A 27,738-nucleotide genomic window follows, 5' to 3' on the forward strand; every position below is an offset into this window, starting at 1 on the left:
TGCCTTGCAGCCGCCAGCGATATGTGCTTGGTGATAGGGCTATGCACCAAATGGCCCAGTCATCAGTCTTTCTCAGTGGAATGGGAGGATTGGGAATTGAAATAGGTAAGAAAATAAATGCATCTTTTTACAGCATTGTATTTAAATAATCTGCTTCATTGACTAATTTGATGCAAACAATTTGGCATTTGTTTTTTGTTGGTTTTTTTAAGCAAAAAACATCGTCCTAGCTGGTGTGAAGGTAAACCTTTTTTTTTCTTCTTTAACATCAGTTCATTATTTCCGATGCTTTAAATCCTGTAATTTCTCATAATCATAGTTTTATGTGAACACATACAGTTTGTGAGTGTTGTGCTCTGTTGCTGTACAGGCAGTTACCCTTCATGACACAAAGCAGTGTGAGACCTGGGACCTGGGCTGCAACTTTTTTATCCGAAAAGAAGATGTTTTAAGCCAGAAGAGGAGGTAATGGACACCACAGGCCTAATTGATTTCTCATAACCTGTGATATTATTCATGTTCTTGGATATTGATCGAGCATGTCTCGTGCTCAGTGTGGAGACATATATATCCATGTACTTTCGTTTCATGTGTTTATTGTTTCTTCTTTGTATGTTGTTACCACAGGGTAGAGGTGGTGTGTCCTCGTGTTGCAGAGTTGAACCCTTATGTCCATGTTGACATGTCTTCCACTGCACTGGATGACAACACTGATCTCGGTTTTCTCAGAAAGTATCAGGTAAGTAATTCCCTCTGTGGATCCTGCATTCATTTAAACTCAGTTTTAACAGTGATTTTTGAATTTGTTGCCTCAAAGTCTTTCACTGAATAAATTGGTAAGCAGTTCATCTCAATTCTGAACCTCTCCAATCCTGTAGAAAAGTAACGTGGTTGCAAAAAATCTTGTTTATTCTTCCAGGTTGACCTGTTGATGGTGAAGTTGTATTTAGTGGGATAACAAAAGTTCTCAATAAAACAGTGATAAGAAAACAAAACCTCCAGTGTCGTATGATCTAATTCACAGCGGTCTTAATTTTAATGTTATTGTCACAAATTGACCTCTTTCCTTTGTCTATTGATGGGAACAACTACTATATTAGTTTGCTTTCATTTCCAGTCTCATTAAAGTCTGAACCAGTGTTGTGTTGTCTGCAGACTGCAGCTCACCTTTCGCCTCTGTCTGCTCTCTTCTCTCTGGCAGTGTGTGATTCTGACTGAAGCCAGACTGAGTCTACAGAAGAGAGTAAACAACTTCTGCCACTCACAACAGCCCCCCATTCGAGTAAGTCTCCCGATCCTGGTTATACATTGCCGAGCATTAGCAAAATAATTTATTCTCCTGTGGGAACACAAAAATAGTCAAACATTTACCAAGCTGTCCTCGTTATGGTTGTTGCAGTTCATCGGCTGTGACGCATATGGCATTTGTGTACGGGTGTTTTGTGATTTTGGAGAGGAGTTTGATGTGTCGGATCCCAACGGGGAGGAGCCCAAGGAGATTTTCATCCAAAGTATCACTCAGGTAGTCTTTTTACTTCCATAATTTGTAATGAAAGAGAATACTTCCATGATTTACTATGTTTCGTGTTTTTGTTTTTTTGTTTGTTTTTTTAATTGTCTGCTGGCTAACAGGAAATGGTTTCAATCCCTCATTTCCATTTCTCCTTCAGGACAATCCTGGTGTGGTAACGTGCATGGACAACCAACCACATGGCCTCCAGACAGGCCAGAGTGTGATCTTCAGAGAGGTTGGGGGCATGGTGGGGCTCAACGGCACTACGCAACAGGTTTCAGGTATTGTTGACTTTTCAGATAAGTGCCTGTACAGTTTGCAGTTGTGTAACATGCTTGCAGGTCCAACAATTTATAATTTTGTAGTTATGATCATTTCTGTACTTTGAACTTTTGTTTCAAAAAGGCAGTTGTTTTCTCTAAGTGCAGATTTGAGATATTGTCTGTGTGAGGTAACATAACAGAAAGTTCACGTCTGTATGTCTCTTCTTTGAATGTGTGTGGCGTTAGTCCTCTCCCCCCACAGTTTTGCAATAAGAGACACATCTCTCCTACAACCATATGCACACGGAGGGTTTTTTGTCCTGGTCAAAACCGCAAAGACATTCAGATTTGTGAGTTAACCTGGCTCCATTTCAACCAGAAATATCTCAGTAGATATGATATGAATTTGATCTGAAGGTTCATAATAACTGGTTTCTAACTACTTGGCATTGACTTTATCCACTCGTGTTTTTCCAGGAAACATTAGAGCAACAGTTGTGTGATCCTCAGGTCCTGATTCCAGACTTCAGTAAACCAGAGGTGAGAGTTCAAAAAAAGCTGGTGAAGTTTCAAGAAAATCCACCGAAAGGAGTGTGATCCAGTTAGTGAGCTCACTCTAGGCTTGACCTTTGTTTCATGTCTTACGCTTACATTGCCAGGCAAAATATTATTGAAAACGCGGCTTGTGCAGAGAATGAGAATACTTCTTAATACTATTTCGGTCATCCTGCATTGTGCAACCGTCATTAAACTCCTCATCAATGTGAGTTTGAAAGAAATGGGAAGAAATATAGGAGTCACCAAATACAGTCACAAGCTTATTTTTGACGAGTAATATCACCGCCACAATTACAAACCAGTAGAGTTTGTTTTCTCTTGAATTGACAGAGACGTTTGTCCGAGCAGTAAAACAAGTCAAACCACATAACTCGTTGAGCTCAGTTGGACAGTTTGTTAGATGCACCAGATACACCTCGTACTTGTTGTTTGAGTTTAATGATGCAGTATCTTTATAGTCTTGTTTTGAATGTACTTTTCAGGCCCCTCTTCAAATACATGCAGCCATGTTGGCACTGGAGTCTTTCCAGGAGCAGCATAGCAGACTTCCCAACGTCGGGTAAACTAATGTTCTTTCTCTTTGGTATTTAAACGTTTCTGGTCAATCTGTTGCTTTGTGTTTGCACTGCAAATTGTACTTTGTGATTTAATTCGACCCTGCTGTGGTTTCTCGTGTGTGGAGCCTATAAAATATGGTACCATAAGTCGTTTTGTTTTGGTGTCATCAGGTGCTTACAGGATGCTGATGTTCTATTGAAGCTGACAGAGGAAGTGAATGCAACCCTTAAGAACAAGGTGAGTTTTTTGTATTTCTATGTTTTTAGCTTGTTGTGGAGACAGGTAAAGATCCTGCAGGATGTATGACAGACTGCACACTACTATTCAAACATTCCTTTATTTTTTCTGTACTTTGCCCATTCTCTTTTCCAGGCTCCTGTTAATACTGAGTTGGTACACTGCCTGTCCAGGACAGCAAGGGGGACTCTTCCTCCTTTAGCAGCTGCTGTAGGAGGTGTGGCCAGTCAGGAAGTTCTTAAAGCCATCACAGGGAAATTTGCACCCCTGCAGCAGTGGGTAGGTTACATGATTTGAACTATAGTGAACAAGCAGTCCTGCATATAGAAATGTAAATGCTTTACTGAAAGGAAATCTTCGGTTTTCTTTCCTGAACTGTTGCTTTAATCTCACCCTCTCCGACATCTTTAGTTATACCTTGATGCAATTGAGGTCGTCAGGCCGCTCCAGTCCCTTGCTACAGAGGAGTTCTTCCCCAGGGGCGATCGCTATGATGGATTACGGGCTTGTATTGGCGAATCAATGTGTCTCGAACTACACAAGCTCAGGGTTTTTATGGTAAGATATTAATTTTCTCTTCATTTTAAAATAATCCGTTGAATGATTCTAAGTAAACTTGGTTTTCATGTCTAGGTTGGCTGTGGTGCCATAGGATGCGAGATGCTGAAAAACTTTGCCCTGCTCGGCGTGGGATTAGCAAAGAGCTCAGGAGAGGTTTGCACTCCTTCCCCCATAGTTTTTTTTTTTTCTTTCTTTCTGTGTGACTCACTGAATTCTTGAACTTCATTACATTTTCCTGAGGCCTGCTGTTTGTCCTCTCCTAGGTGTGCATCACGGACCCAGATCTCATAGAAAAGTCAAACCTCAACAGGCAGTTTCTGTTCAGACCACATCATATTCAGGTTATTTTTCTAAATGTATAGTCCAGCACTGCTCTGTTGTGTAGTCTGTTTCTTCACTATACTTAGAAAATCAAATATTTCACTCTTTGTTCAGAAACCGAAGAGCACCACAGCAGCAGAAGCCACCTGTGATATCAACCCTGACCTGCATGTGGAAGCTCATCTCAACAAAGTGTGTCCAGCTACTGAAAACATCTACAACGACTCCTTCTACTCCTCCCTCAATCTCGTGGTCACTGCTTTAGACAATGTGGAGGCACGGAGATATGTGGACAGGTTAGTAATGACATTGAAAAGATACCAGAAGTCATTAAAATCAAATATAGAGTCTTAGATTATTAGTATTTCATCTCTGTCCACTTTGTCTTCCCCGGATCGCACTCAGTAGTCATCTTTAACAGGAATCTCATGCCTTTTCTAGTCGCTGCGTATCCAATCAGAGGCCTCTCCTGGATTCGGGTACCATGGGAACTAAAGGACACACTGAAATCATTGTGCCAAATTTGACAGAATCCTACAATAGCCATGTGAGTGTGTGAGAGAGATGTGCTTTTTGTTGTGGCTCTTATACATTCTTTAAACACTTTAAAAGTATCAAAGTCCTAAAAGGAGCTTTGTTTTTGCCTCTCAGAGGGACCCCCCAGAGGAGGAGATCCCATTCTGCACTCTCAAGTCTTTCCCTTCGGTTATAGAGCACACCATTCAGTGGGCCAGAGACAAGGTCAGACTGCTGTGAGCTGTCTGTGAACTGTTTGCCATGTTGCATAAGCTTTATATATATTCTGCTATCACTTTGCCTCCTGATTTCTTTTCTTTGAATGTTTTTGGTTGTCCAGTTTGAGAATGCCTTTGTCCACAAGCCCTCCTTATACAACTCCTTCTGGCAGACCCACTCTTCAGCTGAAGTCGTGTTGCAGGTGAAACTCCACATTCTTCATAATACCACTGCTATTTCTGATATAAGCACATTTCAGATGGGAATAATGTTGATTTTCCAGATTTGTTGCCATTATGTCACATCATTATGCAGAGACCATTATGGGCTTTTTTTTTTTTTTTTAGTTTTCTTTAAGTGCTTGGATTAACAGAAAACTGCAGGTTCCAGTCATTCAGCATGAACTCCTGTAGTGAGGCATTGCAAATTCTTTTTTGAATTACGAGAACAATGCATACACTGAAATGTTACTCAAGAGAGTGAATTGTCATGCAATTTCTTATTCAGTTGTTGAAATTTGATTCATCCAACACAAAAAGATTAACAGCTTCCAATGTATTGATAATGTTCTAAGACAGTAGTTTTATACATATGGTGGAAGGATGATCTTGCAAATTGTAAATATTACAAAGAAAACGTAACATTTTTGATAGAAGTAACTAGATTTCTCTGGTTTACTTATTGGGGCGGCCACTGTTTAAGAAGAAATTAAAGATGGCTCTCTTATTGCTTAACTAGGACCATGAGCCTACTGTAGAGTGAGTTTGTTTAAAAAAAAAAATGCTTGGAGAAGGCTGCAGTATGTGTGTTTTCACTCATTTCAGATCTTTCTGCACATTTAGGCGTCAAGAAGAACATAGATCTATTTGTTCCATTATTATCGAGACACCATTAAAATGTCAATATTTTCTTAGTATTGTTTTTCAGGTTTTGTGGGGGAAAAATATTGAATTAAATTTTAATTTACTCAATGCAGAAACATTTGAATGAGTGTTTATTTGTAGATTACGTTGCTATTTTACTTCGTCTGCCTTCCTAGGATTCAGTTGAGCTTTATGTTGCCCGTGAATTGAAATGAGTTTACTCCAGGGTCTTATTGCCCACCCTGACGCTTGTTCTCACTCATCAAACACATCCAAACACGTGTTTGTGTTTGTTTGTGTGCGTGCGTGCGTGCGTGCAGAGGATGCAGACTGGAGAGAGTCTGGAGGGGGCGTTCCAGGTCGTCAAGCTACTGAGCCGGCGGCCGAGTCGGTGGGAGCAGTGCATCACTGTCGCCCGTCTGAAATTTGACAAGTATTTCAAAAGAAAGGTAATTTGTGTTTCCCAATAATACATATTATGGATCAAGGTGTTTACAGTTTCTCTATAATCTCAAATACATTTTTTTTATTTTTTAATGCAGGCTCTTCAGCTGTTGCACTCATTCCCGCTGGACACGAGGTTAAAGGATGGAAGTATGTTTTTAATGATGGCATAAAGTGTTGGTTTTCTTTTGTTTATTTGTTTGTTCAGCCATTTAGACTACAGGAGCTACAATAAAATGAGAAAATTGATTTTTAAAAACATCCCATCTCTCCTCAGGTTTGTTTTGGCAGTCTCCAAAAAGACCTCCCACCCCTATTGAATTTGACTTGAAAGACTCTTTGTGAGTACGGGTTCACAGAGCTTCTTGTTCTGCACATCTTTCATTGAAGCTTATCGAACCCTTCTCTTTCCTCATCAGGCACTTCACTTTTATCGTCAGCGCTGCGCGGCTCTTCGCCGGGATTTATAACATCCCTTACTCAGAAAAGGTAGGTCACGTATATTTAGGTAGACGCTCTCAAACACACATAATCAGCGACTCACAAACTTTTGTTTGTCTGTCAGGATCTCTCTGAAGAGACAGTGGCCAGGATTCTGGCAGATGTCAAGGTTCCCCAGTACTCGCCGTCAGAGAAAGTAAGCTGCTTGGTTCAGCTGGCGTTTGATTTTGGCCGAAGATCGAAAGGAAAGAAAACCTCCTAATCTGTTTGTTGCTTCTCCACCGTCATCAGTGTATAGAGACAGACGAGTCGGCAAAGAAGCCTGATCACATCAAGATGCCTCTAAGCAGCGAGGAGGAGAGGGAGGCCACCATACAGTTAGAGGAGGCCATTGCTACTGACAGGGTCACACCAGGTACACACTCATACATAATGACAATATTTTTAACACTTTATTTATTTTTATTGTGCGAATCACCCTAAGCACCCGTGAGAGTGATGAAATGTTTGCGTTTTGCAGAGGGCTTACAGATGAGTCCACTTCAGTTTGAAAAGGACGACGACAGAAACGGCCACATGGACTTTGTCACGTCGGCGTCCGCTCTCAGAGCCACGATGTACTCCATTGAGCCGGCCGACCGACTGAAGACCAAGCGCATCGCTGGCAAAATCATCCCTGCTATTGCCACGGCAACAGCCGCCGTGGCAGGGCTGGTAGGATCACACCTAATTTTTTTAATATATGTTTTTTTTTAATGCTCAATATTACTACAAACCACATGTGCACAGCGTTGGACAGTTTATTGTTTTAGTTCCTGCATATTGCATTTACAGCTTAAATGATTATTAGTGTTTAGTTTTCTGTTTATTTAAATTTGTCAATGACTTGAAAGTGTATCAGTTTCAAGCTGAATGTTCGCAATCTGAATAATTTTATTTAGGTGGCTCTGGAGTTAATCAAGGTGGTCGGCAGCTACGGGTTTGAATCCTTCAAAAACTGCTTCTTCAACTTGGCCATTCCTGTGATTGTTCTCACCGAGCCTGCCCTCGTCAAGCGGACGCTTATCAGGTGGGATATGTATATATATATATTGCTGTCCATTCTTGTTGACCATACATTGTTGTTCTCGTTCCAATCACACGTCATGTTTCCACAGGAACAACATCTACTTCTCTATCTGGGACTGTTGGACCATCTCTGGCCACGAGGACTTCACTCTCTCCGAGTTCATGAACGCAGTGAGGGTGAGACACACTAATCCACATCCAGCTACCACATTGTTTTATTTCAAAATGTTTGATTTGTAGTATTTCTTCATCAAATGTTAAGTCAGTCTTTTTTGTGTTTTTTAGGAAAAGTATGGAATTGAACCCACGATGGTGGTGCACGGTGTAAAGATGCTTTATGTGCCTGTGATGCCCGGACACTCCAAGAGACTAAAGCTGACGTAAGTACTTTATTCAGAGCTCTGTCTTTTGGTGCTCTCAATTTTCAACCAATGCTTTTTCTAATCTATTGAGTATTGGGCTCATATAGAGCCACAAGAATTAAGTAGTGAAATGTGGAGCTAATGAATTTTTGCATCTGTGATTCACTGACACCTAAAGACACATGGACACTTCCTACCGTGGACACCAAAATGTATTTCCTATGTATTTGCTGGTTAGTTATTTTTACTTGGGTGAGTTTTTGGTTGGGATTAGAGTTCAAGCAGAGCTGGATGGGAATGTAAAGCCTGAGTGGAGTCTGCTTCATTTTAAACAGGATTCTTGTCAGATGGCTGAAATAAGGTTGATGTAAAGCTCAGAATCAGTACATTTTCATGGTCCATTCAGTGATCAAGATATAAAACATTATTAATGAAGAGCTTTAAATGTATCTCCTTTAAGCGCTCACAAACTGTTGTGAATTTTCATATATGAACATTTATAACCTGTTTCATATAGCATTATGTATGAATTCAAATTCCTTATGATCACTTATATAATATGCATATCTAATGTCATGCAGTAGACCATCACAAAGTGTTACTGACAGTAGCTTTTCAGTTTTGGCACTTTTCTTTATCTGGCTGTATTTTTTTACTTTTATTTTTTAGGCAACTCGGATGGTGCTAATTTATAGTTTGCCTACAAAAGTTCCTGATCCTGCAGCTCTCTGCTCATCCCGACTAGAACAATGTAACCTTTTACTAACCTGCCCCACTTCTGACCCGTCTCAGGATGCAGAAGCTGATCAAGCCATCGGTGGACCGACGCTACGTCGACCTCACAGTCTCATTTGCCCCAGAGGCAGATGGAGACGAGGACCTGCCCGGTCCCCCTGTCAGGTACTACTTCAGCTCCGGTGGCGGGACGCCCTGACACCTCCTGAGACGTCGTCCTCCGGTCTCTTGTGTCCTTATTGCCCTTTTTTCGTGTAAATTGTTGCACCCCCCAAAAAAGCCTAGCACAGGGCCAAGAGTTTTCCCTCAGGATGTTATCAGATGAGGGCAAAGTTCCTGGCCCCGGCTCAAAACCCCCCATTCCCACCCCTTCTTGAAGCGAGAAAGGCCCTTTGCGGCCCCACATTTTCTTGCCTCAAATCTAGCCAGTGGAACACGAGGCTGCTTAAGTAGCACTATAAGTGTCCCTGTGTACATATATTTTCTCTCTTCTTTTCTACTCCGGTGAAATGCACAGCTCTGCCTGTGGCGATGCCTTAATTGATTATAAATCTTCTTTTTTTTTTTTTTTGTGGCCGTGAGTCTGACAAAAAAACTGTGTTTACAGTACCTCCCAACACACACCACCATTATTTAAAAACATTTGTTTCAACTGCCTCTAATGGTAAGAGCAGGACTGTTGTCACAGTACAGAAAATGTAGTCGGTAGGAATCACATCATTTCTTCCTTTTGGCTTTGACATCATATCCAACCACAGAATTCTGTAACCCGCCCCCCCACCCCCCACACAGAAATATGCCCAATATGTGTTGTATGATTGAACAGGCCAGTGGACAATAGAAAACCCACCAAAGATACCGCTTATCATTGTGTCTGCTGATAATTGTTCTCCTCTGATCACTTCGACTGCCTCATAAAAAGCATGTTTATATCACCGGGGATGGATTCCACCCAAGCAGTTCAGTGTGACACACACCAGCAGCGTCTTCATGTAGTTTACTGCAGACAGACGAAGGTCATCTGCTTCAGAAAAGCAACAGTTTTTATCACATTTATCGTCTAACAGTTAATGCGAGCAGATGTGTGTTTCACTTGAAAAATGTGTAAAACATGAACTGTAGCTGGCAGCCTTGCCTACTTTGGTAATGACTGCACTGTCATCGGCTGAGGAAGACCGTATGTTGTTGATTAAGTTCATTACCGGCATGTGTTCAATGACCGTTTCACAAATAGAGAAGCTTTATTTTGACAAATTTGAAACATCTGTACCAACATTATGGCTCACACTCCTATTGAAAAAAAAAAAAGTTTTAAAAGCAAATTGTTGTATTTGTTTATTGATGTGTCTGTGACATGTATTTATTTACTTGTTACTCTGTTTTTGTGTCAAACTGAGCCTGTGTTGATGACCTCCTTGGAGTCATGGTGCACTGGTTGATAATCAATACTGAGCAGTCGCTTACAGTGTTCATCTCAGAGTACGGATCACGCCCCTCCATTCAGTTAGTCGGAAGCCATGCACCTAATCTGAGATCCATCTGCAGATAAAATAAGCAGTTATTTCACCATTTCGATCAGCTCTATGGCCTGAAGACAAACAATCAAGATGATTTTTTTTCGGTATTAGTTCATGTCTCTGCCCAGAACCAGAGGTAAAGAGTGTAGCTTTGCACAGATGTCACTTCTGCTGCAGTGCATTTCCTCATTGTAAAACAAAACAGTGTTAATGGATGATAATGTATGTACTTGTCAGACAGCTCCACCAATGGTCCAATAAAATGTGAGATTTCAGGATGTCTTCAATCCAAAATGACTTGAGTCCTTGTTTTAAAATCCAGATCAATGACACCATTTTTTTCATTTATTACATCTGACAATCTTCAACCATTATCATTACAAGTGTGCAATATGCAATGCTGTACACAGGAAACTTCATCAATACATTCATTAGTTCTTTTAGACTGCATTTCATTGTTTTTTGTTTTTTGTTTTAAAAAGTGCAAATATCACAGAACACTGTGCCGTATTTGAGTTCATGGTGAAAGGATTAAAACATTGGCTTCATATATCGAGGTCCTGTAGGTCTCCCCAGCTCGGTCCCACTCTGACTTTGGCTTTTAACTTCACATACAGTTTCACTGCTGACTCCATCTCGCTCTTCACGATCTGTGCAACCTGACAGTTGAACAGTAAAAATCATGAATATTATTATTTACAGGGGTATGCTCATCAACTATCCTCAAGAGCCTAACACAGTGGGCCTCATACCTGTATCAAGTCTTCTTCTGCGGTCTCATAAATCAGTTCGTCATGCAGCTGCAGGACGAAATAGGCTCCTCTGTGCCGAGACATTCCGGTTCTGCGCTTATTGCGACCTAACACAACATAGACAGGATTATTGTGGTTTAGTGGCGATCGCCGTCAGCAGATGGAATAGTTGGATGTTTACTTGAACTCGTGTGCTTGTGAGACAGTGGAGCGGTGGGATATGTGGTTCGCAGTCGTTTTTGGATGTTGACTGTGGCCAGTTTAACGATGTCAGCAGCTGATCCCTGAACAGTCGTGTTCACGGCCTGTCGCTCCGCCTGAAATTGTATAAAAGAAGAGGAGCACAGAGAGATCATCTAATATAAACCTAAAGCATGCTCGTATATAATCACACATGTGTAATGTGGAAGCTTGCTGACGTGAGCTTTGATGTGCATGTTGGTGCTGGTGATGCCCGGTAAATATCTCCGCCGGGCCATCAGCGTCTGAACGAAGCCGTCCTTTGCACAGTTCTTCACCGTTTGTTTAAGAAAAGTATTGATTCCTGAAACACAGGATATAATGCCTCTTATATCCTGTAAAGGAAGTAATTTCAACCATCAACATCTTTAATAACTGTCCAACTCTAGTTTAATTCTTTATAGTACAATATGGTATAGTATATATCTTGAAAAATGGTATATAAATACAATATTAATACTCAGCACAACAATCATAATATTAATAATCAATAATTACTCATCAATTATAATAGTGTAGACCTATAACTGTTACTGTGTTGGTATGTCTCAGACAGAAAGCTTATGGAGTTTTCCATCAATTCTTACTAACAGACAACTGTGTCACGTGGCAAATTCCATCAATGTGTCACAAGTAGACAAACGGCTGCTCTCTTTCTACCGCTCCTGGCCGGGGTGGTGGGACTGGACCGGTGAATACCTTTGTATCTGGCCTTAAAACTTTCGATGTAGCAGGCAGCATCATTCTCCTCCACTCCCATTTGCTCCCCCAGAGACTTTGCTCCCATTCCATAGATGATGCCATAACAAATCTGCAAACACAAACACTGGTTGGTGAGCTTACAGGTGACAATCTGCACGTCCCCTATCTCTTCACTGCCAAGTTGTACCTGTTTGGCCTGTTGCCTGAGGCTGTCCTGCACCGACTCGGGGTCAACACTCTTCCACTCGGCAGCAATGCAGCGAAACACGTCCGTTCCTCCGTTCAGCACCTTGCGAACACAGTCTCTGTGATTTATTTTGTCTTGGATTAATAAAATGGTTTTCTTGCTATTCCACTGACCTGGAGGAGGCGCTGATCTTTTGAGAGGTGAGCCAACACTCTCAACTCCAGCTGGGAGTAATCAGCTGCCAATATCATTCCGCCTACAGTTCAGCGCAGACAGCAGATAAAACCATCGGACATGGAATAGTGGTAAGAAAACAAAGATATTCACAAACAATCATATTATCATAATGACCTGAAAAAGGAACAAAAGCATGTCTCATGCTGACAGAGAAGGCGGGGCCTTGTTCTGCAGGTCCAGCTGTGACTGAAGCTATAGTGCGCCTCTTCTTTCTGTACCAACACAGAATGATGCATTAAAGCATTAAACCCTTTTCTTTATTATCATGCTTTCTCACGTGTATTTAGTGCAAAGGGTTTGAAGAAGCCTGATGAAGTAGATCCCTACACCACGTGTAATGCTTGATGATTAGAGGTATTTTCAATATACTTTGTGTACATTGTAAAAAAAAATAAAATGAAAACATGGAGATATATACATCGTTATCAGGGGTCAGACAACATGGCTGTTACAGATCCTGCTGATGAAATAAATAGTATGTTAAATTCACTTTTCAGACTGAACAACAGGCAGGTAGGATAAAATGTGGCTGCTTTTGTCCTTGGAGACCTCCCAAAGTGCTCTAAAGAAAGGGCTGCCAATCTCTTCTATGAGCTCTGACTTGCCAAAACATTACAATGAAGCCAAATACTGCAGACAAGCCCACTCTGAATAACAGTCAAAATTAAAGCAATGGGTAGTGTTCCAGGTCTGCGATACAGAGCTTCTTATTACAGCTTTCTTTAACGTGTTCAAATGTAATTCTCATTGTGGCATGTCACACTCTGAATGAACATATTTCTAGGCATGTGACAACATCTGGAGCCATAAAGGATGTATGAACAGTTTTTATGTGTCAATGTAACATGAACTAAGGGCTGCAGGGAGCTTCTCAGCCAAACTCGGTGTCAACCAAATTCATCTCATTACGAAGACAGGTTAATACAGCCAAAAGTATAATCGATGTTATGACTGGAGCAGTGTTTCCTAATGTGGCAATTAAACACAAGGGAGATTTATGCAGAAAATGGGCATCGGGTCCAGACACACCCTGGCTTGCTGGTCACGTAGCAGGAACCTTGTGAAGGTGGGCTCTCACCCACCACTGTGGCCATGGAAATCTCAAAGTCTTTGGGGACATTCTGGATGTTGGGCTCGGTGAAGCTCACTCTACCTGAAGAAAACAATGAGCTTGAGGCGAAACATTTAACCAATGACATTTGGGTGTGCGGACATGATGAAACACAAGGAAATTATTGGTCCACGTCAAAGTCGGCGCACGTTGGTGTGTGTGTGAGTGTCACCTGTGGCTGTGTGCGTCTGGGCGATGGGGTATATTCTGTCCATCTCTAGTGTCGTGTGATGTTGCTTCTCCCTCTGCAGGGGGAACACCACTTTGGTGAGGGCGTTAGTGATCCGTCTCCACTCGAGGATCACGCCCGGCAGCGGGTGCAGTGGACGGAGCTTCTCGAGAACATCCTAGCGAATCGAAAGGACATCTTAATATTTGGAAATCTAAGTTCTTATTTGACAATTTTGATTAACTGAGTTGACTCTGACATGCTGTTGTATTCAAGAAAACCTGAGGCGGTTAAAAGTTGGCTTTGAATAAGACATTGGAATAATGGTCTGTTCTTGCATGTGGAAAGTCTGAGACTCCCTTCTTCAAGTGTTGAGCATTAACAAAATATGTAACCAACAATTCGACAAGATCAATATTCCCTAAATACTTCAAAACTTGCACGATGATGGTTATGATGATTGCAGAATTTAGGTAATTTTAGCAGACCAAACAGACTAATCGCAGAAGGCATGACTTTTCCCCCCTGCATTTTTCTGTCATAATGTGAGTTTATTGCAGCATGCAAATATATAAAAAAAAAACTGTTTCTCATGTCAAAATGCTACAGTATTCAGTAAAGTCACGATTGTTTCCGTTAATTCACCAAATGGTCTCAGTTTGAATTCTACCGCTTCCCAGCTACACTTGGAATGAACTTTCAGACCTTATAGTGACTGAATAACCTCATAATGAGGTCCGGCAGTGACTTCTGTTCTGGTGTATCATGTGAAAGTAGGATGAAAGTATGTATCACAACAATGCATCTGATGGACGTGAGGTTATTCACAGCTCTCAAAAAAATTCTAAGGAAAAGCAACGATTTTCCTGAAGAATGAAACGAATTAACGTTTTCCCTTTTCAAAACACAAGATATTTTCACCTTTGTGGTGCTGAACTGTTTTCCAAGTCGTACTCTGCCTCCGCCTCTCCTGGTGTAGCCCAGCGTCTTCTTACTCTTAGATCCCCCAACGTCGCCATTTGGAGGCAGGTGAAGCTCCAAGAACAACACCTACAGCGCATATAACATCTTGAAATCTTCAGGGTCACATGCTGACAAGTTGCAGAGAGGGAGTATGTTGTACCTGAGCTGTGTCATCGACGCTGGTGAGAGAAAAGCTGTGTCCTGCCAGGCTGTAGGCTTCAGATTCCAGCGCTGAGAGTTTGGCCTGCATCACATGTTTTTGTCTTTCACACTCTTGAACGCTGAAGCCGACTCCATTCAGTTCCAACAGGGCCAAACAGACTTGAGAAGGCATCTCTATGTGTCTGAATAAATCTGACAGAAATGAATAAAGGAGTTGAAACAATGCACAAATAACTTGCTTTTCAGGGCTTGCGAGGTGAGTTTTCATACTCAGTGTCCCATCTTTCTCGAGCAGGCCAGTGAGATGGTTCATGACAGCGTAAATGAGAACACTCTTGGTTGCTGCCCGAACTCGAGGACAGTGTGAATGTGCATTTCCTAGTCCGTCCAACAGAGGTAATTCTTCAGGACAATAAACCGTCACCATGTTAGGTAGAGTCCGTTCCTCACTTCCGGGGTCCACCAACCAGCTTGCAACCTGCAGCAGGAGATTCAAAATGGTCAATTTGCTTCTTTGTGGATGTTTCTGACTCTTTATCAAGTTAAAGGAACTTACAAAGGATTTTGTACCTGTTGTCGATTTTTGTACATGTTCGATGTGATTTTTTTTTTTTTAAATGAGGTACAATGTGCAGAAGCAGTGTCTAATGATACCCTCAGAATCACATTAACAGAAGCTTTTATGGAAAAAAAAAATCTGCAATTATGATATACTTTTTTCACATATCAAATAAAATGGGAAACTCACAAATTCCCATTTACTTGCATGTGTCTAGTTCCTGGACGTGTGTACAAATGAAAATCACAGGGTTTTACATTCATACCTTTAGGTCTTCACAATTCCCTTCCAAGCTGATGCCGCAGCTCAGTACTAGTGTCTTGTACACCTGGATGATATCGTCTGCTATTAAAACACGCACATCACGATCCCCTGACTGTCTACTCAGGCAGGCCTTCACCTGCTGCAGCCTCTCACTCACTGGCAGACTGACATCGAGTGGAGGAGGAGCCAGGCTGGCGCTGAGACCTGGGGAGTGTAAACGAGATGAATCCAGGTGAAAAAAAACAAACAGTGAGTTTATGCATAAATTTGAATGAGCTATGCATTGAAACCTCTGCTTTGCTCCTCCTGTAGAGAAATGTAGTATGCGTCTCTTGCTCCCCAGCAGACAGACAGTCCAATTAACACAAGTTCTTCACTGCCGCTCACTGGAAAGCCACTGGCTGTGTTAAGCTTCTGCTGAGCAGCTGCACAGAAAAAAAAATCTAAAAACATATTTGATTCACCAAAACCCAGATGAAATGTGTCCTGCTGAGAGTTTTTGGCAACAAGTTACATTTTCATATTTTAATGTTTGTCAAATATTCCCATTACCTTTCCTGTGCTTCACTCCTGTTTCCCTCTCAGGCTGCTGTCTGTGCTCCATCTTCTCACAGGCTAAAACCAGAGAGTAGTGCTCCTTTGTTTTCCACTCTTCAATGAAAGTGTCAAATAAATGCCTGTCACTTGCAACATCGATGATAGAGAAGGTCCCGGAGTTACTCAGACAAAGTGATGCATCCTGGGACAGCTGAAGGCTGAAGCTTTCGTTCAACACGGGAGACTTGGATACAGGTTCTGGCTGTGGGGAGGGTGGAGGAGCCAAGGCTGTGGGAGGACCCAGGTTCTGGATTGTGTGTCGCAATGGTTTCAAACAGGAAACATGGTCAGATACCGATGATGTTTTGGGTTTGTTGTGCCGATCAGATGGAGAAATTGGATGATTTTTGTCAGGAGCAATTTCTGCCGGACTGTTTTCTGAATTGTATTTAAGACACTTTTTGACTGTTGCCTTTTCCTGAACAAATCCTGTGGGTAGAGGAGTAGTGAGAGGTGAGAGGTTCGATGAGGTAGTCAGTTTTACTCTTGGTGTGACTGCTGGCGTTTCTTGAGTTGGAGGAATGACATCAACCGCAGAGCCCGGTCTCTCAGTTATGTTTTCGTTGTCATCTCTTGAGGGTTCCCTCTTTTCTGAGTTGTCTGTAGCAGTAGGTTGCTGGAGTTCAGACCTTTCTCTGCCTAGTGATATCAAGGAGTTGGGTATTGCTGCAGCACCTGCTGTGTTTGCAGCCGAGTGTCTCTGAGCAGCTGTGGGGCCTTCTGATTTGCTTTCCCAGGCCGAGGAGGACATGCTGGGCCAATGATCAAAAATATCCTGCAAACCAGGGCTGCAATAAGGAGCACTGTCAGCTGCAATCCCAAGTTGAGCTCCGTTATCTGACAAGAAACCACCAACTTTCTTTTCCACGTCTTTCTTATCACTTCTATTGCCTGCCTGATTCCAAATATCACCATTTTCACATGTAATTTCACTTCCCTGACAAGAGGTTGTGTCCTTTTGTGCACCATTATTTTTTATTGTTGGATTTTTATGGCCATGATTATTACCAGCTGGCCCATTAGACTCATGCAGAGTTGTAGTAGTGGTAGTGGTAGTGGTAGTGGTAGTGGTAGTGGTAGTGGTACACGGTCGCTGTGCTTCAAAGGATTCAGTTTGTGGATGTGACTGTTCGTCCCTCCAAACAGGGTCTGCGTTCGGTTCTTGCACTTCATGTGAGCTAGAGTCCTGCTCAGTTCTCTCTTTGTGTCTGGACGAACTTTTCCACTCCAGGAAGTGTTCACCAACCAGCAGCGAGTCACCCCACTCCGACAGGTTAAAGGAGGACTCGCCCCATTGGATTGCTTCCTGGTCTTCTGCTTCCTGGTTGGCGAGAAGTTCGCTGCGTCGTCTCTCCTGGGTTGAAGGGAGAGGGTATTCATTTCTAACATCCTTGCTGATAGAAACCTTCTTGTCTAAATGATCAGGGATCTGCTGTGGACTCAGATCTGCTAGCAGAGGGCTGTCGTATAGACTGTCGAACAAGAAACCGCTACTTCCGTTGAAGCTGTCTGAAGGAGCGCGATAAGCACTAGTCGCCTCATGATCACCATCTTCATGCTCGTTACCACCAGGGACAGGCGAACTCTGTGAAAACAACATCTGATTTTATACACGTGCAAAATATTTGATTTGACTCTCTTACAGTCATAAATATTTCACAATAAATGTTTCTGGTGACTGACCTGGTGGCTGGTGTTTAGGATGAGTTCCATTTGGCTGTTTGTGAGCGATGTATTGATTCTTGGAGACGTAGTGTCCGAGACCTGAATGTCGCTTCTCTCTTCATCTGTATTTCTCGGCAGCTGGGCAGCTTCTTCAATCATATCCTCTTTCCTCATGGTTTGTGTTTCCACTAGTTGAGCTAAACCTCTATCCCTCTGCTCTCTTTGTTGGTACGTCTGTTGAACAATGATCCTTTCTGTCTGTGTGTCCAATTCGAAGCTGTCACTGAAACCCTCCTCTCCCATTTTAATATGTCCTTCAACTTCTTCATCCGTCTTTTCTTCTGTGTACAGGTCAGGAGATGAAAACTCATCTCTCTCACCACTGACTGTCCTCCTTCGCTTTGCCTCAGGAGACAGTTGCAAGGCATGAGATATAGAGTGGGGAGGGTTGAATATATCCGTTTTTGTAGGTGTAGAAACAGCTGGAAAGAGTTTTTTCACACGGTCAGGAGCAGAAATGGTTGTCGGCACAAGAACTGAAGGTGCTACAGTTTGGACAGAATGCATATTCTGCTCATTGGCTTGTGAGCTTCTGTCAGTTTTTATTGAGTGTAGGACTTTGCTTAGGGCTTTTGAGTGCTTCAGTCTGTCTGTCTGCACAGGTGAGGCAACGAGGCCTGCAATGCCATCTGCTTTCGCTGTCCTTGAGGAAACATTTTGTTGTCCTACACGGGATGTCGGGGCTCTAAAGCGTGGCGGTGGCATTGGAGAATTTGATGGCAGAGGTTGTTGCGGGACTAGAGGCAGGGGGCTGCTAACAAGCTCGGCCAACTCCTGCGTTAGGCTCCTTTCAGGGACAAGCTGATGACTCTCATCTCTGGTCTCTCCTTCTTTGGCATTCACTTTCTCACACTTGTCTGCTTTTTGCTCAGACACCACCTTCCCTTGGTTATTTTTTTCCTCACAGTGATTTCCTATTTCATCTGCCATTGACCTAACAGTAGCTGCTTCCATTGTTGATTTTACTCCTACTGGAACATTACTGCTTTTTTGTTGGATTTCCAGTTCACCTTTGTTCTCTTTGCTGGAGTCCTCTACCCGTCTCCTTAACTTCATCTCTTCAGGGGTACAATTCTCATGCTCACTCAGGGCTTCTCCTTCTTGTCTAGTACCTTTCTCAGTTGGAAAATCTTCCCTGCTCTCATGTTCATGCATGTCACCATCGCCACTCTGCACCTGCATTTTATTTTGATGCAGCTGAATGGTTTCTGTCTGGAATTCATGTGAGCTGGGACGTGACGAAGACGAGGCGTCCGAGTCCCCACCGTGATGGTCCGCAGGGTTGTTTCCTGCAGAGACACCAGGAGGAAGTGTCGTTGGATCCCATTGAATCCCCAACTGGGCCAAGTCCTTTTGAAGAAGGAGCCTCGCTTCAGACACAATCTCGACAGCTGCTTCCTGCTCGGTCAGAGCCCGTCCACCAGTGACCCAGACGCAGCGGAGGCTCCGTCTCTCTGCCGCTTCCATCTCACTCTCATCCACTGCACGCCTGGAGCTAATGAGAGTAAAATGTGTGATTTGCAAGCTTGATTTCACGCAAGTTTCACAACAGATACCCTTCTGAAGCTAACCTGAGCAGTTGGACGTTAAGGGTCTGGCTCTGGCACCTACAGCAGTGGCCACTCAGCCAGCCAACTTCTGATCAACTGATGAAAACTAAAGAATGCATTTTTATCTTGTTGTGATTTTTAAGACTTGAGAGTTAGTTATCTAAAACATTGACAATAGATTGTTGCATCTGCATCAACATTGAAATATGCTGAAATGTTCTCATAGGTGCAATCTATTATTTAGGCTTTCCAATACATCTGTACGTAACACAGTAACAAGAAGAACCCAAATACAGACTAACCTCTTAAATGGGATTGCATTCCTCAAGGCTTTCTCCACATCAGTGAACGTAGCCCTGGCTAGTTCAGCAACGGTACACAGGCCTTGTGCGTAGAGTGCTCGAGCTCGTGTTGCATTCAGAAGGGAAACCCTCACCAGGTCCACCAACTCTCTCTGGACTCCGAAGCTCAGCCGGGTCTGATACTGAGACAACAGTAACTCCATGTTGTGCCAGCCGAGGCGTTTGCAGAAAACCGTTACCATACCTGGGAAGGTGACACTGAATTACTGCTTTACTCCTTTTCTGTTTCTCTCCCATTATTGACTCACTATTGATAACTTTATCATTTAGATGTTTCAAACTCACACTGAACCTGATCTGAGCCCATGTTAATCAAGTAGCTCACTGAATATCAGTTACACTATAATATCAACGCTCATACGATAACTTCATGATAGAAGCAGGAACACTTCTAACGAATACTATTTCTAAAATAAACTAGTGCTTATTGTTTTATGATAGTCATCCTCTATTGTTTCCCATATAAACTGTGGTGAAGAAATGAAATATCTGTATAATTTCTAGTGTAATCATATACTAGAGACATAATGAAGCTGCCATGAATCCACACTTACAAACTCAATATATGAATGTTGTCAAGCACAAGACAAACCTGCGTATGTGGAAGCAGACTGCTGGAGAGACTGCAATTGCCCGCGATTGCAGTTGTATTTTGATGCAACCGTTCCTAAAGGCACTTCCTTGACTAGATCCTGCAGCACAAGAGTGGTGAAAAATCTGAAAATACATGAAGGGTTTTTGAGAAATAAAGGATTTTATCTCATCAAATAAAATTTCCAGAAAAGTGGTTCCTTGGAAAAGTGGGGTTGTTTTTGTGTGTGTGTCCTGTGTCAATTTTTGATTACAGTTCATATATGCAGAGAAAGAAAGACAATATGGTGATCCACTACTGAACTCTACATGAATAAAACCCTGATTCCTGCAAAAGAAATTGATTGATTTAGTACATTATTATATTACATTAGGATCTTGTCTGGAAAAAAAGCACAACAGCTACACACATACCTGTTTTCAGTAGAAGGATACTGCCACTCAGTATGAACTGTGAATATATGTTTTTGTAACACTCTAATAGATCAATGTTTCCAAAGCCACATGTTCTTGAATTTCTGTTACCAAAAGCTGAACTACAGAAAACTAATGAGAAGGACTCTGTGAAACAGATGATGATGATGATAATATACCTCCATCCTGTCATTAAGGTAAATATGTGCTTTACCGTTTGTGAACTGCCATCTGTCGGTGCTGCTTCTCTGTCTTGGCAACAAGTTTGCCGTTGACAGATCGAGCAAGAAAGCCTTCCTGGACGCCGACCAGTTCTGCTACTCTCTTCATCGATGAAGACAGCTGCTCCCACAGACAGAAAAACTGATACCAATCTATGGTAGTCCACTCTGCATACAACGGAGTGATCTAAAGAAAATTTGGATGCAGAGTTAAAAAACCATGTGTTTTGTACAATTAAGTCAAATTTTGACCTTTGTAGAAGAGCATACATCAGGTCAAAGAAAGATACTTGGTTTTTGATATGCTTAAGATGTATGTCTTAGCGTATTAGCAGAATTAACAGGTGCATAAAGTCACTAATATTCAGTCACCAGGTTATATGACAACATGTTTACCAGATAGAGGATGTGCAAGTCATTCTCTAGTACAAAACCCTTCATTGCCCGCTGAAGATCTGCAAATATTCCCAGAGCCTCGGGAGGGGAGAGGGAGGATGAAAGGGTGGCAGCTCCGAGCTGGGTTGGACAGTACCGCTCATCTGAATCAGCAGACGGGTGGAAAAAAAAAGAACTTTAAAGAAGGCTAACGTTGTCATAAAACCATAAACCAATAAACAAAACTAGTAAATATATACACTTTACATTATTCATTTGTCTTACCCCAAAAATATGTTATTTTGCAGTTAAGTGATCAATAATCCTAAGTAAAGAGTGAATGAGGAAAATAGTAGACAGCACTATCCCAGTTGTGGAAATACCTGTTCCATCCTTCTGTATGCTAATGAATTCATTCTCCATCAGCCATTCAACACAAGCCTCTATAGCTCCTTTGTTGGCGTCATCATTTGACTTGTTTTTGCCGTCATGTTTCATGCTGGCAGCCAGAAGTGAGCAGGAGGCGTACAATCCCACATCGTGTGGAGAACTGGCTACACCTCCGACAATTATCTGCACACCCAATGATGAAAATCAGAGACATGAAACATACATGTGTTGTTTCGGCTGATTCTTCTGCAACTATTTTGAAAACATGTTGATTAATGCTCTATAACTGAAATATACTCCACAGCTTTATTCTTGAGATAGATACCAACTGTACCTCCAAAATGGCCCGTAGCATGCTGGTGGTAACACCTTCACCTTCCCGTTTCACCAGACAGCTGCTGATTGGCTGAAGCGTGCCCTTAAGGAGGCTAATACCTTTCTGACGCTCTGCCTGCTTGCACACCAGCACACTTTCGCCTGGAATGGAAGAATCACGAAAAATGGCTTTTTTATCACTAGTGTGATAACCTAAAAAAAAAAAAGCTGCAGACACCAAACCAACAAATCCCATTATTTCTACCTTTTTCCATCCATACCTTGAGTGTCGACTCCTTTTCTTCCTGCTCGTCCAGCCATCTGTTTGTACGTGAGAGGATCCAACAAGCGTCCATTGAATGTAGGCGTTCGAATGATAACCCTGCGAGCTGGAAGATTTACCCCAGAAGACAGAGTCGAGGTGGCAGCCAGGACTCTGACTGCTCCCTGACGAAAAGCTCCCTCCAACACGTCACGCTCATCAAATGTCAAACCTGCCGATTGAAACCTGATTTTATTTGCGTCCTATTAAGTCAATTGTTGCATTCAGTCTGAAGATGTTCTGTTGTGTAAATGTGTTTACCGGCATGGTGGAAGGCGACCCCCCATGGCACAGTGCGGTGCAAGATGGGATCTAACCCAGCTGGAGTTCTTTTCAACTGGGCTATAACGTCCTCGAGTCCCTCCTGATGCAGACATACCGGCTGAGGTTCAGCTTCAGCCTGGCAATCTGAAATATCATACAGTATTAAAGTTTATATGCAGCCATTTGTGCCATTATAGTTGTATATGATAACATTTGCAATGTCAAACTTTTCAGTTAGCTACAGTTTTGCCTTATCTTATACGGAAACATAAAGCATGATCAAGAATTTATTTAGATCTCTTGTACCAGTATTACGGAGATTGTAAAACTCCCTCGCGATGGTGTCTGCCAGTTTCTCGCACCAGTTCTTTGAGGGGCAGAACAAAAGCACCGAGTGGCCCTCTCTCACAGTCTCATAGCACAAGCTCACTATGTGGTCTTCATCGCCCTTTGAACAAACAACAAACAAAACATCATCACTTAACTGTTCAAAGGAAAGCGGTCGTCAATCAGGGTAAAAATATATATTAGATACAGAGTGGGGGGAGCTTATAATGAGGTCCTGAATAAAACCTGTTCAGCTGCCCTGTGCACCCCAAGGAGCTATCATTGAGGAAATGATGACATGTCCATCTCAAAGTCGCTTCAACCCACCTACCATGCCTGTGCCACCTGCCCCAGTCTTCTTACTTTCTGATTTTCTCTATACCCCCCCAAACCTCCGTGAGCTGACCTATCCTCCACGTCTGCTCCTCCACCCACACCACCCCTTGAACCCACACCTGGAACTCAGATGAATTTGAAGAATGCATTATTAATACAACAAGAACACATAAAGTGGGTCATCTGTAGACTGTAATGAATGCAAGTTACCTTAACGTTGAGTGCAGGGGTGAATTGCCGCACAACAGAGAGGCTCTTGTCATAGATGTCGCAGCCCACCTTAAGGTGCTCGTGCAGGGGTACAGGCCTGTAGTCTGTCTGGTAAAGCTCAGCGCTTAACCAGCTGGCCAAGAGTGAGAGGTTGGGCAAAGTGGCACTCATACCTATAACTTGTACACCTTCAGAGAGTGACCTGTAAAAAGATACTACCATAATTAGCACACATGCAATTTTCTTCACTGCCCATGATCAAAAGGTTGCAAATGAATTATTAGACACAGACCCTGAGATGTTCCGTTTCTGTGTAATGTAGCGGATTTTGGTCAAGAGCAACTCCAGCAGGTATCCTCTTCCAGAGTCTCCAACCATGTGTAACTCGTCGACCACCACCATACCTAGCAGCACAGAAAATATCACATGCAACTCATTCTTTAGAGTTAATAGTATGAAAATATGTAGGCCAGCAACTACCAGGAATTCAGTTAGGATGTTCATATATTATTTCTACCTAAATCAATCAACCTATGTCTTTTTCCAAAGGTGAACCGTAAAGTAACATCACTTCTTTTGTCCCATATACCGGTATATTCCAACACACAAAATATATTTCTTATTAAATGAAGTCAAAGAACAAAAGGGAAAAATCCCAAACTTCTGAAATCGTGGTTGAAAAATGTGGTTGCATTCAAGTTCTGTCAAATAACAGATGAATTAACTTAGCTGTTCCACACAAAAATATTACAAGATTGTATCATTTAATTGCTTTTAACAAACGTGAGGCATAACTGAGATCTTGAACAAGTCAAGCCAAATTAGAATCAGCAGACATAGTTACTCAGTGGCTTGTGTCCAGGTATCTTCAGTGCATAATTATAAAACATGCCTTGGGCTTCATCAGGTATCTCAAAAGTGCTCTCCAAACAGCTACATTTGTATCTCATTCCATGACAGGGGAATTGCACAAAAAATAAATAAGAGATGTATTACCTAAAAGACTCATATTGTCCTCTTCAATGAGTCTGTTAATCAGAGAATTGGCTTTTTCAATGGTGCAAACAGCCACGTCCAGAGCTGCGAACCCTCCGACTGCTGACGTGCTGCCCATATATCCCTCTACACGGACACCTGCTTCTTCAAATATGCTCTACATGGTAAAACATAATGGTTTAGACTGAGATTAATACCAAAATAGGCATGGAGTTCACAGTAACAAGCATCCATTTAGTTGTCTGCTTCTCTCACCTGGAGGTAATGCAGCTTCTCTTTAGCCACAGAAACAAAAGGGAGGATGAAGAGAGCTTTTCTTTTGGTCTCCAACACGCGCTTCAACATCAGCAGCTCTGACACCAGAGTTTTCCCGGCACTGGTGGGAGCTGAAAATATATGTATAAATCAGAACAAGGGGCCAATAGAGAACAGCACCACAAATCACTTTCCTCCAGAAATGACAGTTTTCTTACCTGAGTACACCAGGTTACCGCCATTCAGAACCTGTCCAACAGTGAGACACTGAGCCTGCCACTCAAACATCTGAGTCACTCCGTGTTTCTGGTAGCGCTCCAAGACAGGTTTTGGTAAGCCCCAGCTGGATAACTGCAGTTTTTCAGCCTGCTCCACAGGAGCACACAAGGCAATGCCTACAGCAAAGCACCAAATGCTCCATTTAGACATGATCCTCAACACATCTTTGACAGTGAATCTTTAGCACAATGAAGAGGATTTTTTTCATTGGAAACACACAAATCTAAATTCAGAATGCATCTGAAAGACACAACTTAAGATCAAGTTGAATAAAAACTGCAAGCTTTTTATTAATATATTGTGCTAGACTGCAATATTTTTTGATGAGTTGAGCTCATATTTAACCTAATAATTTAGTGATAATGTTATGTTTTATTTTGTAAAATTGCATACATGTTTCTTTATGTTAGCGAGCTATGAGAATATTGCCACACATTGGGCTTGATCATGAAGAAATGGCCTGAAGAACGTAGGCTTGACAAAATACTTAGAAGTAACAAATGATGAATGGGAAGATGCTCTATTTGTATTTAAAATACCTTGCTGAGGTAGTGTGTCAGTGAGAGTGCTGAGCTCTAAGCCACTTGGAACAGTGAGCACAGAGGCAGATTGATTCTGTAATGACTGCTGGAGTTTGGTCCTCTTCATGGCTTTGGTGACGCCAGTGGGGCTGAATAAGATGTAGTCCCTGGACACATCCATCGGTTGAGCTGCGTTATCCTTACTCGGTCGACTTTTGCCTTTGCTGTGAGGAGAGCTCTTTCTTCTTGGTGAAAGCTTTGAACTGTGAGACAACAGAGAGCAAGCAGGAAAAGGTTTGCAGAGAAGCCACTCACTGAAGGAAAGAAAATCAGGACAGTTATGTTTAGTTAGTACTTACTTTCCGGAGTTGCAAGCTTTCGGACTGGTTTCTGTTTTTTTAAAGGGGAGCACGTTGACACACAGAGAAGCAGTTTTTGTGTGGTTTTCTGCTTTCCTCTGAACGTGCTCCACTTCTTCCAAGTCATCACTGAAAAGAAGTTTCTGAGCCAGATCTTTGCAGTCAGCACTCCATCCTGGTCTCTTACGACCTGCTTTGTGTTGCCCGATGCCTTGCTGAGGACTACTTGCACCATGGGGTCCTTCTTCAATTGGCTGATGAAATGGTGAGTTTCTAACTGAATCTCTAATGGTTTTCACATCCACAGACTGTTCAAGGGGTAGTGGGGGTGCAAAGATAACCAATGATTCTGGTTGTTTATGAGCTTTTCTGTTTAGCGTTGCTGAGCCAGTGTCGCTACTTCCAGCCTTTACTGGGTCGACAGCACTGAGTACCTGCACCATCTCCTCGTCAAGAGCGAAGGTGGATTCCCACAGCTGATGCACAGATCCTCCATCCTAAAACAGGGAATACCATGAAATAGGGGGCAAGCTAAATGTGTCCCTAAGGGACATAAAGCAACCATGAAGAAATACAAACTACATTAGGATACCAAGGACCACAATGTAACAAAAGACCAAATGGAAATAGAAGTCACAACAAAATAAATAAATCCAAAATAACAGAAATAACACGGCAAAAATAAGGTCACCATAATACAAAAGACAACAAATAAATAAAAATAACCACAAAGTGAAACAAGGATGCTAAAATAAAAATAAAAAAAAGGATGAAGAAAACAGAGATCAGCTGTTACACTCACCGCTCGGTTGTCTCTGCTGATGTTGTGGGATGGGTTTGTTTTGTCTGACAGGTTACACGGTTTCTGAAACCTTCTGTCTCCGTCCAAAGGCTCATCGGGACGTTGTGAACTGTGTTCAGAAATGTGTAGTTTCATTAGACTGACTTTCATAGTCACAAATGTTATTTTCAAACGCTCGAAGATGTTTCCAAGCAACAGGAAAAAGATCAAGTTATAAACAATCTCGATCGAACCAACCCCATGACACAAAGTTCTAACCATCTATACTTAGGCTGACCTGGTTTTCTTTTTGATCTGATGCTGTCCCATGTAGCTTTTCTTTTTCAGCGGTCCGGAGGAGCTCATACCGAAACACGCAATGAACAACCAGTAATGCTCATGACATACAATTAACTAACTGTAGACTCGGATCAGGAAAGTGTTTTCATTGATCGAAGAAACATTAAACAAACACGCGTCACACTCAAAATAGTTATTTAGTTTACGAAGTGTAAACATTTAGTTTATGAAGTGTAAACATTTAGTTCTCAATTCAAAAACACCGCCGGAGCGCCATTTTGGTGTTTCAATAGTACAGTCCGATGGGAAAAAATGACGCACTGTGGAAAGTTCCTGTTTACTAAATACAAGTTTAGTCGGTGAATTTACTCAGTGCTGATTTTCCCGTTATTATTTCTTAATTGATAAACGTTCATTTGTTTTAATGAAGAACTGTCTGAAAAAAAACCCTGTATAATTTGGTGACATTATGGTCTGTTTTGTCTATTGTCATTGAGTCTGGGTCTTTAGAGTAGCCAGTATAGTGGAGTTATGTCTCTCTTTCTTTTCTTTTTTTGTTAAAGAATCAGAACCTTTGAACATTATAAACAAACAATGAAAATTCACAGAATTCAAAATTCAATCATAAACATTTTACTTAGAAAAACACACCCATTAAGGAAAATCTGCCTTGGGACATTTCAAAAAGAAACGATTTAGTCTTTATGTTTGGTTGGCTTTCAACGA

The 27,738-nt window shown here is 42.0% G+C and overlaps 2 protein-coding genes across 2 annotated transcripts; one reads left to right on the top strand and one right to left on the bottom strand.

Moving 5' to 3' along the window:
• Nucleotides 1–17: 17 nt before the first annotated feature.
• On the top strand, nt 18–10,467 carry uba6 (ubiquitin like modifier activating enzyme 6). The gene is made up of 30 exons (XM_080462895.1): nt 18–105; nt 213–241; nt 371–465; nt 628–739; nt 1,202–1,282; nt 1,400–1,522; nt 1,671–1,794; nt 2,023–2,126; nt 2,254–2,316; nt 2,817–2,893; nt 3,063–3,129; nt 3,265–3,408; nt 3,541–3,687; nt 3,763–3,843; nt 3,954–4,031; nt 4,126–4,307; nt 4,453–4,558; nt 4,663–4,752; nt 4,868–4,948; nt 5,930–6,058; nt 6,152–6,203; nt 6,331–6,394; nt 6,473–6,542; nt 6,619–6,690; nt 6,786–6,909; nt 7,015–7,208; nt 7,436–7,563; nt 7,652–7,739; nt 7,848–7,942; nt 8,717–10,467. The coding sequence occupies exons 1-30, from the start codon at nt 42–44 to the stop codon at nt 8,856–8,858; spliced, it is 3,006 nt and encodes a 1,001-aa protein (XP_080319021.1). The 5' UTR covers nt 18–41; the 3' UTR covers nt 8,859–10,467.
• On the bottom strand, nt 10,445–27,078 carry polq (polymerase (DNA directed), theta; the record flags this gene model as incomplete). The annotated part of the gene is made up of 37 exons (XM_080463630.1): nt 10,445–10,835; nt 10,929–11,035; nt 11,110–11,245; nt 11,348–11,472; nt 11,868–11,979; nt 12,058–12,159; nt 12,231–12,313; nt 12,409–12,506; nt 13,324–13,447; nt 13,578–13,752; nt 14,496–14,624; nt 14,698–14,891; nt 14,970–15,177; nt 15,524–15,726; nt 15,813–15,947; nt 16,075–17,014; nt 17,264–17,704; nt 17,803–19,339; nt 19,697–19,940; nt 20,349–20,473; nt 20,976–21,169; nt 21,379–21,521; nt 21,741–21,930; nt 22,082–22,224; nt 22,344–22,556; nt 22,646–22,792; nt 22,955–23,096; nt 23,522–23,723; nt 23,814–23,925; nt 24,518–24,674; nt 24,773–24,903; nt 24,991–25,167; nt 25,591–25,835; nt 25,932–26,239; nt 26,345–26,428; nt 26,734–26,842; nt 27,011–27,078. 37 exons carry the CDS (start codon nt 27,076–27,078, stop codon nt 10,722–10,724), a joined length of 8,097 nt encoding a protein of 2,698 aa, XP_080319756.1. The 3' UTR covers nt 10,445–10,721.
• Nucleotides 27,079–27,738: the final 660 nt, after the last annotated feature.

The sequence above is a fragment of the Lipophrys pholis genome (assembly GCF_963383615.2).
Source record: "Lipophrys pholis genome assembly, chromosome: 5".
Taxonomy (NCBI): domain Eukaryota; kingdom Metazoa; phylum Chordata; class Actinopteri; order Blenniiformes; family Blenniidae; genus Lipophrys; species Lipophrys pholis.